Below are 16,260 nucleotides of genomic sequence, written 5' to 3' on the forward strand. Positions count from 1 at the left end.
CAACACTTCACCTCTAGTAGTCTACACACCGGTGGAGCTTTGAAAGGATCTTTGACGATGCTATACATCTTCGAATTTTCCACAGCCTCTTAGTCTATACCTGGTATAGAAAGTTTCTGCGCATTAAGACCCCATTAGGCCCTTGTCAAACAAGCAGCGAACCGAAGGCGTGGTACATCAATTTGCTTTGTATTTAGGTACCTACTTAATGTCTATTGACTGGCTGACTGACTGACAAGCTTTCAAGGGTTCCGTACCCGATGGGTGCCAACGGGACTCTATTATACGCACAATAGACGGAAACGTTTAGGTGCGGAAACCGGCCCAGAGAGACGAAAGAAGAGACCCTATTACATACTAAGCCTCCGCTGTCCGTCCGTCCGTCCGTCCGTCTGTCTGTCTGTCAGCGGGCTGTATCTCGTGAACCTTAATAGGTAGAGAGTTCTCTTCCAAATCGGACGAACCGACGCGGGGAAGTATGCAAGGTTTCATGAAATTTCATAATATACTTACAGAATTCTAAAATTCGTTTCGTTCGACTCGTTCGGCTCGGATAAGTGTGCATTCCCTTAATGAAACTAAGCAAGTGTAAGCACTCCAATAAAATGAAATTCAATCGGGGTAGAGATATCACTCTGGGATAATGTAGAGTATTTATTAAAGAAAGAATTTTCAGACTCGGGTCTTTAGTTTCGGAGATTACCCCCTACATCCAAACTTTTCCTCTTTATAATATTAGTGTACATAGCTATCAATTTACCGAATACATAACAAGTGTGAACCTAGACACCAGCCCCTGGTTACCATGGGAACGGGGCGGCGCGCGCATCCAGTCACCACCAACCACCGGGACAGACTAGTCGCGTTCTAAATCCGAATGTAAACAATTTGTTGTAAACATTCCATTTTCGAACTGACGAATCGGATTTATTGACGCCATTCTGTTTAATTCTGGCGTAATTGAGGTTTAAGACTTGAAGTTTCGGGTGCGCGGTATTTGGTTCAGTTTTCATGGTGTTTTCATGTTTTCCATTGTGTTATGGTAGCAGACACGGGTGCTAAATGGCAGAGGACGTTAAGTGTGGAGGGGGAACAGTAAGTAATTGTATTTTCTTTCTTTTTTGAACTATAAAAAGCTCATACCTTACATACTTTATGTGTCTTATGCAACTTTTGGTATAGATCCGCAAGTTTCCATGAGACTTGACTAAACTTTTAATGTGTTTAACTTTAGGGCATAGGTAGGTTAGAATGTACTAAAATAGAAGTGGCAAGCCACTCTGCAATTTTATCTATACCTCCATAGTTCCATACGAATCACACATGAAGTTATTAGCCGTGTATGTTTGTCACTCTTTCACGCAAAAACTACTGGACGGATTTGGTTGAAATTTGGAGTGGAGAGAGAATATATCCTGGATTAACACATAGGCTACTTTTTATCCCGGAAAATCAAAAATTCTCATGGGATTTTTTAAAAACCTATATCCACGCGGACGAAGTCGCGGGCATCAGCTAGTATTATTAAAAATGCGAAAGCGTGCCTGTCTGTTATCTTTTCATGGCCCATAGTACAGATTTTGACAATATGATACAGAGATAGCGTGCATTCCGGAATTTTTTATCCTGGAAAATTAAAGTGTTCTCATGATAAATGTAAGGACTGTAAACAATTTCTTGTAAACATTCTATTTTCGAACTGACGAATAGGATTTATTGACGCGGCGCTGATTTGTTTTTCTGGCATAATTGAGGTTTAAGACTTCAAGTTTCAAAAACTTAGAGTTAAACTTATAAAACAAAGAGTTCCCACGGGATTTTTAACAAGCCTAATCTACGCGGACGAAGTCGCGAGCATACGAGTAACATAGTCTTTGAGCGCATAACATCGTCTTTGAGCCCAAGTAGGCACCTATCTTGTTTAAGAGCTTAAAAATGTAAATATTGCTATGGAATCGAATCTGCGTTCCTGGTAGATATTTCTATGTTATTACCACTAGGCCACCACGGCTCTATATTATTCTAGTATATTATGGTTAAAGTTTACGTGCTACAGATATTTTGTTAGCTGCTGAATTAATTCTCGTGGAAGTTTAGAATTTAATATAAACAGCTAGATATTTATAAGGGCCATAGCCCACGGCGACTTCTGCGACGACACAGTAGTGCGATTTGTAAACGACTCTATCGTCACATGCGGTCGCTATCCTTATGAGTAAAGATACAGTATTAGCTGATACCCGTGACTTCGTCTACGTGGATTTAGGTTTTAAAAATCCCATCAGAACTTTTTGATTTTCCGGGATAAAGAGCTTATGTTACCTACTTTGTAGGTTCTTAACTATATCATGCAATAATCACAAATAATATGGCAGTCTTTATTGAACCCCTTTGGTTTCTACACGGCATCGTACCGGAACGCTTAACCGCTTGGCGGCACGGCTTTGCCGGTAGGGTGTTAACTAGCCACGGCCGAAGCCTCCCACCAGACCAGAACAGAAAAAAGTTATAAAATTCCAAACGCCTGCCGGGAATCGAACCCGGGACCTCCCACTAATAAGACCACAGCGCTTACCGCTGCACCAGGGAGGTCGTCAAAACGTACACTTCTAGGGACTAGTAAGCGTAGCGTGGGTCGCCCTCCGACACGATGGACTAACGATATCGTTACGTTCCGTCCGAGATCGTAACCAAAGTTATGACCCACCGGTCTATTAGAGTTAAAGCAAACAAAACTATTTGCAGATCGCGTTTTATATAAATAGTGCGAAAATGGGAGCATCTCCGACAGGTAGAGGTGTTCTAAAATATAAATGGAAAATTATGCGAAATAGCCATGTAGGTACTTATCTACAGCTATAGGTTTTTGAGTTCCCCTGGGAACTGATTTTCCGAGATAAAACTCTATACCTATTAAAATACCAAATCGATTTAGTCATCGTGGCGTAACAGACAACCAAACTTTCACATTTATAATATTACTAGAGGATGTCCGCGATTTAGTCCGCATGGATTTAGGTTTTTAAAGATCCCGTGGGAACTGCTTGATTTTCCGGGATAAAAATTTGCCTATGTCAATAACAGGGACACAAGCTACCTCGGTACCAAATTTCATACGAATCGCTTAAGCGGATGGGTTTTTGGTAATCCCGTGGGAACTCTTTGATTTTCCGGGAAAAAAGTAGCCTATGTCCGTCCCCGGGATATAAGCTAACCCTGTACCGAGTTTCGTCAGAATCGGTTAAACTTTTGGGCCGTGAAAAGGTAGCAGACGGACAGACAGACACACTTTCGCATTTATAATATTAGTATGGATATATAAGTATAGTAAGTATAATATCTATTAGGCTTAGGATCAGTTTGTCTGAGTTTCAGAAAAAAAGATTTTTTGAGTTGAAAAAGTTATGATATAGGCGTGCGATACGCGATCTGGTTGATAAGAGAAATTATTTCTAGAAAGAGATTGTCGTTACATGAAAAAGTTAGGTCATTAGGAATGGCTATAATAGTTAGGTAGGTATAGGTAAGGTATTATTTTTTAGTCATTAGCCACGTGATTTTCTGTGCCGATCGCTAACGACTGTAGGTTGGCTGCGGAAATAGAGGGCTACCTACCTTGTACATTATTAAATAGTGGAGTTATATTTTATTTATTTTTATTTAAACAACTTTATTGTAACAAAATTACAAAGACAATAATTATGATACACTTAATTAAACAGAGGTCACCCTCTGGTCACCCTCTGGTCCCAGGTAACCCATACTTACGAACCTACAGAACTGTAAGACGGGGAGTCGCCATGCAACTATATATACATATTAGGTATACATAAACATACACTCTAATAGGTACATACTGTACAGTAAATATATAAATATATATATGTAAATATATGTATATAAAACATTAAATCTATGTAATATAATTAAATAAATAATACATAGTTAAATAAATAGTAGATTTTCCGTTGAAAATCAGTAATGTCAAAGCCGGCTCCATTTTAATGATGCCACAATGGTCGCAGATGGCTGTCCAATCAAAGCCTTGTCTGATTTATCACAGCCACGAGCGATAACGAGTGTTGATACTATCGCTGTACCAGAACTGTATATGATAACATCGTACCTACCTTCTAATACTATACCTTACATACAAGAGTGAATAGGCACCTTCTAGGCAAACGCACCCCATCTTATGAGTACATCATTAATTCCCTCAGGTGTGATCGTGGTCGCCAGATAGCAAAAAAAACCGGCCAAGTGCGAGTCAGACTCGCGCACTGAGGGTTCCGTACTCGGGTATTTTTGTTTTAGGATTTACAGGTAAAGCCCTTTCATATGATACCCCACTTGGTATAGTTAGTTATCTTACTTTGAAAATTGAAAATATGTAGTACTAATATTATTTGTTCATGAACACATTTCAATTTTTTTTTAATGACTTTTAACCACTAATTCACGGTCTTCGGATGTTTTTCCTTTACTCGTGCCATAATAGGCCTACGTGCCAAATTTTATGATTCTAGGTCACGGGAAGTACCCTATAGGTGTTCTTGACAGACACGACAGACATATACAAAAAAGTTATCCTAAAAGGGTTCCATTTTTCCTTTGAAGTACGGAACCCTAAAAATACTACATCTATAGGAAATAGAAATAAAAAGATTTTTTTCAAATTAACTTTTACAAGTGCTTTTGAATCCTCAAAAGAATCTACCATCTAGTTCGAAATGCCATTATCAGGTAGGTACACTATATGGCGACATAAGTTTTCTTTCTTTATACGAGTATTTTTTCGTACCTTCAAAATGATAAAGTTTTTTGTGGTTACATTCTTTACAGTACTTACAAAATAATAGCCCCAAAGAGGCCCCAGTTGTGTCACAGCTTGTCACGTAAAATTTAGGGTTTGGGCTTTATTGGGCCAGTTGGGGCCGCTCCCAAATTATTGTGAGGGACCCTTTTTACGGACAAATGTAATCGCGGGCCATTCTACTGCGCAATCCTAAAGGATCTGTAGATTAACGTGTAACTTGAGATCTAGGTTAGATACTTTTATTATAGCGAGAGAGCCAGTGCGTGCCAGACCTTCGTTATTTTATAAAAGCTGAAAGTTTCTCTGCGTGTTGTCCCCAACACAGGAACGATCAGTGACTATGAAGTTTGGTACATGGTGACTTAGCGGATGACAACTGATATAGGTGTAAAAATCTTATGTCAAAGTATACAGTCTAATTTTTTATATTTTCTTTGGAGTAGTATTAGAAATCACGTAATGCATTACCAGAAACTTGGTGTCTGTTTATAGAACTTATAAAGTTTATGGGTGTCTCGCAGGGGGCTACCACGACACAAAGTTTCTGGCAATGTATGTCGTGATTTCTAGTACTATTCCGAACAAAATATACAAAATAAGATTTTATAGTTTGACGAAAAATTGTTTACACCTTTATTACCTGTTATCTCCCAAAGCCGTCATGATATTATAAACTTCATAGTCGCTGACCGTTTCTCCCTGTATTAGAGACGATACGATACTTTTTTTATAAAATAATGATGTCTGGCAAGTGCTGGCTCTTAGCCCATTATATTTCCCTTTACGCTTAAAAAGTTTGTCGTTTTATGTACGTTACGTATGTTACGTTTTTATATATATATATATATACCAAGTACAGACTGAGGCCCTTATTATTTTAATACGGCTAACTAATGCCCGCGACTTCGTTCGTGTAGATTTAGGTTTTTAAAAATCCCATGGGAACTCTTTGATTTTCCGGGATAAAAAGAACTATATGCATTTCTCCAGGTATTCAACTATATCTACTTATACAAAAAGTGTGGGACACCTTCCAGCACAATGGACCGACGATATAAAGCGGCTGGCGGGAAGTGGCTGGATGAGGAAGGCTGAGTACCGAGTGTGGTGCCGCTCTTTAGGGAATGCCTATGTCCAACAGTGGACGTCCACAAGCTGATGATCATCCCAAAAAGCAGGGGTTTACTATAAAACTATTGTAGTACAATATAAGAAAGTCGTAAAGTAGCTGCATGGACCTCTTTCAACGACGTTTTAATTAAAAACCACTGAACAGAAAATTACTGTTTTACTCGGCTCCAGTACAATCTAGGTACTTGCGGCCACGGGTACAAAGTTGGGACTTATTGCTAGTTATAAAGCTATCATTTTCTCGTTTATTTTTAGGGTTCCGTACCTCAAAAGGAAAACAGGAACTTTTAAAGGATCACTTCGTATACAACGAACGTCTGTCCATCTGTCTGTCAATTCGGGAGAATCAAAACCTATAGGGTACTTCCTATTGCCTAGATTTATGAAATTTAGCAGGTAGCAATGTCTTATAGCATTTGTAAAGGAAAAAACTGGCCAAGTGTGAGTCAGACTCGCACACCGAGGGTTCCGTACTCAGGTATTTTCCCCGACATTTTGCACGATAAATAAAAATGCATATTTTTATGCATAACAAAAATAAATAAAAATCTGTTTTAGAACGTACAGGTAAAGCCCTTTCATAAATTATGAAAATACAAACTATTCATGAACACATTTTAATATATTTTTTGTGATGTAGTAAACACAAATTCTCGTCTTTGGATTGTTTCCTTTACTTGTGCCATAGACTTACCTACCTGTCAAATGTCATGATTCTAGGTCAACTGGAAAGTACCCTATAGGTTTTCTAAGCAGACACGACAGATGAACAGAGACCGACAACAAAGAGATCCTATAAAGTTTCCTTTTGAGGTACGGAAGCCTAAGAAATCCTATCTACGTATCTGACAGAGTCACTAAAAAGTTAAAAAAGCACTAGGCTTAAGTTAGCTTAGTTGGTAAAGTTACTAATCAATTTACATGGTGTTAGAAGGGTGATATTGATATGGGTAGAGACTGCTGTAACAAACGCACGGTCAGTAAAAAGTCAAAGGTTAATTGCTTGGTCCAACCTGCAGACTGTATTGCAGTGAGTCACGTTAGTCACCCATTATCCCATTGTGCCACCTATCTACTCATTATCTCTCATTCCTTTATTTACCCCCTATTTCTAATGAGCCTCTCTTTAAAACTCATTTAGCATTTTACAATAAAAAGTTTATTGGATAGAATCAGGCGTTACTTTGCGGAAGTTCATGTTTAGCAAGAAACAGTTAAAAATTATTTTGCTATAATCCGCCAACAGGATAAATCTGTATGGTCAAACATGCAGTTACAAGCTAAGCACCGCTTACCTCCCCAACCAAGCAATAAAGCCAAGTTCCCAAGCAAGCACTGCCACCACCATTCACATGCAACACCACACAAGACTTTTCCACTACTCTCGACGCACGTTTCGCCCCGACACCGGAGCATCCTCAGGAGATTTCGACTTTACAATGCTTGAATCACTTGACAATACAGCATTGTAAAGTCGAAATCTCCTGAGGATGCTCCGGTGTCGGGGCGAAACGTGCGTCGAGAGTAGTGGAAAAGTCTTGTGTGGTGTTGCATGTGAATGGTGGTGGCAGTGCTTGCTTGGGAACTTGGCTTTATTGCTTGGTTGGGGAGGTAAGCGGTGCTTAGCTTGTAACTGCATGTTTGACCATACAGATTTATCCTGTTGGCGGATTATAGCAAAATAATTTTTAACTGTTTCTTGCTAAATAAAAAGTTTTTTGAAAAATTAACTTCATTTTTGGGATTCCGTACCTGAACTCCGAAGGGTGCCAACGGGGCCCTATTATTATTATATCTCGCTGTCTCACGCTGTCTACCCGTCTGTTTGTCTGTCTGTCAGGGGGCTGTAGCTCATAAAACGTTATAGTTAGAGTTGAAAGGAGAATCGGCAGACACAGGCCGAATTTTGTGTCTTTACTATACCTACACCTACTCATAATTTAACAGGGCTCTCTCCGTCACTCGTTTCATACAATCATAGTTCCAATTTCATTTGAATATTAAGCAACCAAAGTCCATGAAATTTTGCAGACATATTCTAGAAACTAATATCTGTGACTGTGGTGTTTTAGATTTTTCTAAAAATATGTAGTTTTAAAATTATAGGGGCACAAAGATTTGTATGAAAATTTTTAAGACCGCGTAACTTTGAAACCGAATATTTTAACAGAAATCTGGAAAACCACAGACATAGATATTAGTTTCTAGAATATGTCTGCAAAATTTCATGGACTTTGGTTGCTTAATATTCAAATGAAATTGGAACTACGATTGTATGAAACGAGTGTCGGAGAGAGCCCTCTTATAAAAAGTATTTCAATTGATTTTACATGAGACCACCGTGGTTCGTGAATAAAAAGTCAGTAAAAAGTCAAAGGTTAATTGGTCCAGTCTGCAGATATATCGCATACGGAATGCCGTCACTCTGGAAAGTCACCAATTATCCCATTGTGGCACCTATCTACTCATTGTCTCTCATTCCTTTATCGTCAAACTTCGCGACGGCTAATGAGCCTCTCTTTAAAACTCATTTACCCTTTACAATGAAAAGATTTTGAAAAATTAAACTGCATTTTTTAAATACCAAAGTTATTCTGAGACTAAAGAAAAGATCACTCACCGAGACCATATCTAGTATCTACGTATGTGCTTAAAATCCATACTAATATTATAAATGCGAAAGTGTGTCTGGCTGTCTGTCTGTCTGCTACGTTTTCACGGCCCAACCGCTGAACCGATTTTAATGAAATTTGGTACAGACTTGGGATACATCCCGGGGAAGGACATAGGCTACTTTTTATCCCGGAAAATCAAAGAGTTCCTACGGGATTTAAAAAAATCGAAATCCACGCGGGCGAAGCCGCGGGCATCCCCTAGTTAGTATAAATGAGTACATACCTACCTACCCTATAGGTTGAAGACAGACAGCGAAGTGATCCCATAAGGATCCCTTATTCCTTTTGAGTTACGGAACCCTAAAAACGTAACATTGAAATATAATATTACTAATTATACTCTCTTAGTAATTCAAAAAATCTTTTTAAATTATTCTCTTTTTAAGAACAATTCGAATTGAAATCAACGTAGTTTTTTAACCAGCTTACTTGCTACTATTTCAAACTGACATGATTAATTCTACACGAACGGTAACATTGCATTTCCCTGTGGAAAAGTCTGGAAAAACAATTTTATTTGTCTTTGTAATGCAAATGGCGTACACTTTCTCCGTAAACACCTACTACAAGATTTATAACTCAAAATTTAAGAAACCCCCGACATGAAAACTAGAAAAGAGCTGATAACTTTCAAACGGCTGAACCGATTTTCTTGGATTATAGCTAAGAACACTCTCGATCAAGCCACCTTTCAACAAAAAAACTTAATAAATATCGGTTCATTAGTTTAGGAGCTACGATGCCACAGACAGATACACACGTCAAACTTATAACACCTCTCTTTTTGGGTCGGGGGTTAAAAAATGAATGTCACGTATATTCATTCACTAGCCGATGCCCGCGACTTCGCCCGCGTGAATTTAGGTTTTTGAAATCCCGTGGGAACTCTTTGATTTTCCGGGATAAAAAGTAGCCTATCTGCTAATCCAGGATATTATCTATCTCCATTCTGAATTTCAGCCAAATCTGTCCAGTGGTTTTTGTGTGAAGGAGTAACAAACATACACACACACACACACACACACACACACACACACACACACATACAAACTTTCGCCTTTATAATATTAGTGTGAAGATGCCCGCGACTTCGTTCGCGTGGATTTTGGTTTTTAAAGATCCCGTGGGAACTGTTTGATTTTCCGGGATAAAAAGTATCGCCTATGTCCGTCCTCGGAATATAAGCTAACCCTGTACCCGTCAGAATCGGTTAAACTGTTGGGCCGTGAAAAGGTAGCAGACAGACAGACACACTTTCGCATTTATAATATTAAGTATGGATTATGGATATTTTCTGAGTACCTATCATATCATAATATAAAATTACGACTCAGACTATAAGCAAGTGATAAACTATGTAATTTTTTTGAGCTTTAAAGGACAGGAAGTGTCGGGCAGAATAACAATATTCTGTAAAGGGAAAATATCTGATTCCACGAACGCAAGTAAAAAGAGAGAACTTTTGTAATAAGCTGACTCACTATTATGTAGAACGTTTCTAGGGACTTTGTAATATTGTAAGAGACTGCAGAAAATAGACAGGAATATTTTTAAACAGAAAATAATTTTATTCTAGCAATTTCTTGAGTATGGTTAGTATATTTATAAATATAGTTTGTTAAAAGGAAAAAAAACACCTATAGGAATTTAAAATAGTCGGGAGCATAATACAAAACGTACGTAGTACTAGCAATACGTACGTAGCCGAAATTCCACGGATAAATACGAAGCGACTTGCCTCCTCATTTCTAATTCGAGCTGCTAGGATATGGAACGCCCTTTCAGCATCAGTTTTCTCCTCTAATTATAATATAGACACCTACAAGTTAAGAGTGAATAGGCATCTTTTAAGCAAGCACACTCCATTTTAGGCTGCATCATCACTTGCCACCAGGTCTGATTGCAGCCAAACGCTAGTCTATAAATAAAAAAAATAAAAAAAATATGCCAAACTAGCTGATGCTCTTTGGTTTTCCGGTATAAAAAGTAGCCTATGTCACTCTTCAGATTTTTTATATAGTATGCAACAAGTGTAAATTAAAAATTTATAACACCCCCGACGATCCCAAAGTATCTGAGTTTTCTAAAACATCATTTTCAAATAAATAATTATGTATTTAGGCAACGTCCATCTTGACAGCTTGACATTTGTCTATTGACATAATATTATGAACCTAACGGTTATCTAACCTTCTTTTCTACAAGAAAACTAGAAAAGAGCTGATAACTCTTAAACGGCTGAACCAATTTTTTTAGATTATAGCTAAGAACACTCTCGATCAAGCCACCTTTCAAACAAAAAAAACTAAATTAAAATCGGTTCATTCGTTTAGGCGCTACGATGCCACAGACAGATACACAGATACACAGATACACAGACACACAGATACACAGATACACACGTCAAACTTATAACACCCCTCTTTTTGGGTCGGGGGTTAAAAAATCAAGTCAATCCTTTGCTTTGCTCCGATGCGACGTTTTTGAAGAACAAATCGACATACTTTCGCATATTTATAACATGGATAGTGATATCTTTGTTAAAATTTCATAAAAATAAATACAATTTGTAACGAAAGGTTGTAAATATTTAAATAGATATTAAACGTTGCTTTCAAAGTTCAATCATGAATTTGTAATAGGTACGATTTTGTTCGCAGCATTCCGGCCCACTTTTATATATTTTTCGGAATAAAGGTTTAGGCGTACACAACGCGTGACGGAAACGTGTTACAGTTATAAGACCAGGAACTGTTTGAAGATGTTTGTAACGAGACGTCGCGGTCAGCGTCGCCCTCTACCTACATAATATCCTTACATTACAGATGCTTGGGAGATTTTTAGGGTCTTAACTCGTTATTGCTTTGATTTCCAGTGTCATACTAAATTTGACATAATCATATCAATTCATAGAACACGATTTTTCTTTGAAATTCTTGCTGAAATGCGTATAAAGGCGCACCATACCCATACGCCCTTATTGCCGCGAACTGAAATCATGATACGAGTGAAAACCCTAACTCCAGAAGGTCTAAAGCGCCGGGCAAATGTCGTCGCTTACGCGTTTCTTCGAGGTTTCTGCGATTGGTTTATCTTTTAAGCAACCTAGGGAAAACTAAAGTATACTAACATAGTTCAATGGTCCTACAAAATTAATGTCGAGTGTCATTGCCGTCTTCAGTAATGTGTGACCAAATCTTTATCCATTATTTATGAAATAAAGCATCACTTTTGCTAAATAATGCGCGAGCGAGGTCGACCTGAATTATAAACCAAACGGAAAAGCTTTTCAACAAAGGGATTCAATGTTGAAGCAACAATTATTTCAAAATTACGTGTATTCAATTTGTGGAATTTAAAAAGTTTCTGAAAGTTCAGTTGTTTCGGGTTTTGATCCCGTCAGTAAAGCTACGGTCACACTTGGGAATAATTATTAACTTTTGTGCGATGCGACGCGAGAACGTCCAAGGCGTGAATTTATACGTGCACGTCTACACACTTTTTGTAGTCGCGTAGGTGTGGCTAAGGGTGAAATCTATGGGTAAAAGTGGCTTTGCTTAGACTTAAGATATAGTGAAAACGAGACAGATGTATATCTCTCACATATGTCTGTCTCGTTTTAACTCAATCTTAAGTCTGAGCAATGTCAAAGTGCGCTATAAATCTCACCCTTAGTCGTTTTTTGTCTCACAGGTTTGGATGATGCTTAATACGAGCTAAGGTCCTATTAGGCGCAATGCATATCAGGAGGGAACGTATTTTCTTTTTGAGAGAGAGAAATAAAAGATACAAGTCTACGCGATAGAAAGAGAGGCGTTTATTAAATTTTAAGCCGCAGCGCTGTGCCAGCGTAGTTATTGTACTTTATTGCGCAGTAGGTACCTATCGTTTTTGCTCAGTCATTTTCCTGTAGGTACACATTGAAATCCTGTCGTCTAGGTGTAAATTTTTATACAAAAAGCGATAACGTTTTTCTCCCCGTAAATGTAGTCCATAATTTTTAGAAATATGTTGGATATAATGAAGAACTTTGCTCGTACGTTTAAATTTTAAAGAAATATTGCTTACGTTAAAAGTTTCTAGCGTCTAAATATCCATATTTTTGACCCAAGAACTTACCTGGGCTCTACCCCATTACGTATAGTGCCTTACTTATTGAGTTTTATCAGTAGAATCGCGTGATTTCCAATTCAATTAAATTTTCTTTAACAAAATTAATGATGTTTCACACTTGCTATTGATTGGCATGTGAAACACAAATGTGTGAACTGAATTTATATGAAAATTGATATTTTCAACTCTATTTTTAGCAAACCTTTGAGCATTTCGGCAACGGGAGTGTATAAAATAAATGTTATATTTTAAGACGTTAATTTAGTGTATGACAATAGGGCTGGCATATAATTAATTATGTTACCTTTAAACGCCCCGTAAATATACTAGATTAAAAAAAACTTGAATTTGCTGGGAAAGTACAAAAACACTGGAATGTTTAGGTATCATCACTACCCATATTATAAATGTGGAAGTGTGTTTGTTTGTAGATTTTTTGGTTTGTCCTTCAATCACGATGCAACTCCTTATAGTTTTCTACAAAAGAACCCTTTGAATATACAGTGTTCGAGTTAAGTTTATGCAAAACCACTTAATCCAAGCAGCAATTGCGCGGGCGAGAGAATTGAATTACTCCGAAGGGAATGCTTCGCGCCTTTCTGCATTTACAAGATGTCTTGTACCTATCTTATTTTTTACCCGACTGCGGCAAAGCCAAAAGGAAGGGTTATGATTTTAGCTGTATATGGTCCGCGCGACATAGGCTTTTTATACGAGAAAAATTTACCTGACGGACATCCAAAAAAGTGGGTGTCTCCAAGATTTTTTTTTGATATTGTATCAAGTGGGATATCAAATTCTGAAAAAAATTCTGAGTTCAAAAATATGAATATGTTGTTATGTTATAAGTATGTTAAAATACATTTTTCAAGGAATTTCTGAAAGGCCGGTAAGTAACGCATTTGCGGTTCCTCTTGTGCTGCAAAGGTTCATGGGCGTCGGTAATCACTTAACATCATAACTGCTCGTTTTGCTCGCTCTTTTTTTTTAAACTAGAAAAGTGTGTTGTGTTTTAGGGGTGGCAAGGAAAGTTTATGCAAAACCACTTAACCCAAGCAGCAATTCCGCGGGCGAGAGAATTGAATTACACCGAAGGGAATGCTTTGTGCCGTTCTGCATCTTACAAGATGCTGGTGTCTTTTATCTTATTCATGAAAGACCCCTAAAGAGCGAGACGGGTCTCGCTCTTTAGGGGTCCGTACATAATTATGTTTTGGTCACAGCTTACAAAGTACTTTATGATTCGTTGTTTTTAGCATTTGTTGTTTAAATACAGTGTAATGGTAGGTACATAATATACCGAGATTTCATATTTCTAACAAGTTTAGTTTCTGAGATAGACTCCATCACAAAAATGGTCTAAAACCGACAACTTTGACGGCCCCCGTTTTTAACCCCCGACCCAAAAAGAGGGATGTTATAAGTTTGACGTATGTATCTGTGTATCTGTCTATGGCATCGTAGCTCCTAAACTAATGAACCGATTTTAATTTAGTTTTTTTTGTTGAAAGGTGGCTTGATCGAGAGTGTTCTTAGCTATAATTCAAGAAAATCGGTTCAGCCGTTTGAAAGTTATCAGCTCTTTTTTAGTTACCCTCACTTGTCGGGGGTGTTATAAATTTTTAATTTGCACTTGTTAAATGAGTAGGTACGACCCAAGTTGGGACAAAAACACAATTTTTAGAGTTTTCGTGTCGTAGCTACAAGAGGCTCGTTATTTAGTGTTGCCAGCTGCAGCGTGGATGCGACGCTAGTACGCTAAGCGTGACCTACTTGCGTACTGCTTTCTTTTGCTTTTTCAAAGCTTTGTCTGTATTTCACTTCTTTCATCGGCACTGCACTAATTGGATCCAAGTTTTGGATGAGGGTATACCTATCTATATATACAACATACGAGCAGATCTTTACTAGATCGTGCCCGGAACTTCAGCTACGTGGATTTAAGAGATACTAGCTGATGCCCGCGACTTCGTTCGCGTGGATGTAGGTTTTTTAAAATTCCCGTGGGAACTCTTTGATTTTCCGGGATAAAAAGTAACCTATGTGCTAATCCAGGGTATAATCTATCTCCATTCAAAATTTCAGCCCAATCCGTCCAGTAGTTTTTGCGTGAAGGAGTAACAAACATACACACACACACACACACACACACACACATACAAACTTTCTCCTTTATAATATTAGTGTGATTTAATTTAAGAGATAGCTTGCATCTCAGGGAAGAACATAAGCTACTTTTTGTCCCAGAAAATCAAAGAGTTTTTGATTTTCTGGGACAATTTAGATTTTTTAGGAATGCCGTAAGAACTCTTTGATTTTCTGGGACAAAAAGTGGCCTATGTTCTTCCTCGGATTGCAAGCTATCTCTGAAATCAAATTTTGAAAAATCAGGACAACATACCAGAAAAGTAATATAAAATATCAATTTCCAAATTGTCCCTACCGAAAATCTAATTTCGGACCTTCCAAAAAGCCTAAAAGCGACCACTGCGAAGAGAGTTCGAAAAATACAATTTATATCCTACTTTTATATCTTCGATTTGCAGATAGAATAGGAAATCTTTCGATTACCGTTTAAATACAAAACCGTTCGACCTGGCGCGAAGAGCTGTTCTAAAGGAAATTGGATTTATTCAAAGGGATGCTCATTTTATAAATATGCGACTGTACAATGGGGAAATATAGGTCCTACTATGCTCGGAGCTTTTCTACCTAAACATAATATTATATGAGGAGGTCCGTATAGGGAAACTAGAGTATCCGACATAGCCTAACGGGTTTCAAAGCTGAAATGGCAATGGACGGGATAGTTCGAAGAAGTGATAGACATACCTGCATGTTAATATACAGGATGTAACCAGAAAGTTAGCAAAAATTTAGCGTTATTATTATACTACCTAAACACAGTCCAATGCCAATAATCAGTAAACAAGTGTAAATTAAAAATTTATAATACCCCCGACAAGTGAAGATTACAGTAACTAGAAAAGAGCTGATAACTTTCAAACGGCTGAACCGATTTTCTTGAATTATAGCTAAGAACGCTTTCGATCAAGCCACCTTTCAAACAAAAAAAACAAAAATAAAATCGGTTCATTCGTTAAGGAGCTACGATGCCACAGACAGATACACAGATACACACGTCAAACTTATAACATCCCTCTTTTTGGGTCGCGGGTTAAAGATATAACCAGTAGGTACTTAGAGTTATTTTTCCTAACAGCAATATAACAATTTCGAATAAAAGAAAGGTACCTAATAATATTATAAATCCAGGAAGATGTTAATTAAATGCCCCCGGGCAAAATTGAAGATCCGTGTTATTGAATAGCATTGTGTTACTGAGTAGCATTAAGAGAAGTTAGCCTAGCGCGCTTTCCATACCAACGTAGTTTGGTTCTCGTTTGAATATTAACTAATCAAACTCACTGAAATTTTTTAGACACGTTCTAGAGGCTAATTATTATCTAAGCCTCTGTCTGTCCATCCATCTGTCATCCGTCCATCTGTCAGCGGGCTGTATCT

General features: G+C 37.8%; 1 protein-coding gene across 1 annotated transcript in view; it reads left to right on the top strand.

Annotated features, from left to right (window-relative positions):
- The first annotated feature begins 852 nt into the window (after nt 1–852).
- The window catches only part of LOC123871321 (calcium/calmodulin-dependent protein kinase kinase 1), a 127,995-nt gene continuing 112,587 nt past the window's right edge, over nt 853–16,260 (top strand). The window contains exon 1 of the mRNA XM_045915064.1: nt 853–1,095. Within this exon, the coding sequence (XP_045771020.1) occupies nt 1,063–1,095 (33 nt within the window). The 5' untranslated portion in view covers nt 853–1,062. The remainder of the gene's footprint in view (nt 1,096–16,260) is intronic.

The sequence above is a fragment of the Maniola jurtina genome, chromosome 13 (assembly GCF_905333055.1).
Source record: "Maniola jurtina chromosome 13, ilManJurt1.1, whole genome shotgun sequence".
Classification (NCBI taxonomy): domain Eukaryota; kingdom Metazoa; phylum Arthropoda; class Insecta; order Lepidoptera; family Nymphalidae; genus Maniola; species Maniola jurtina.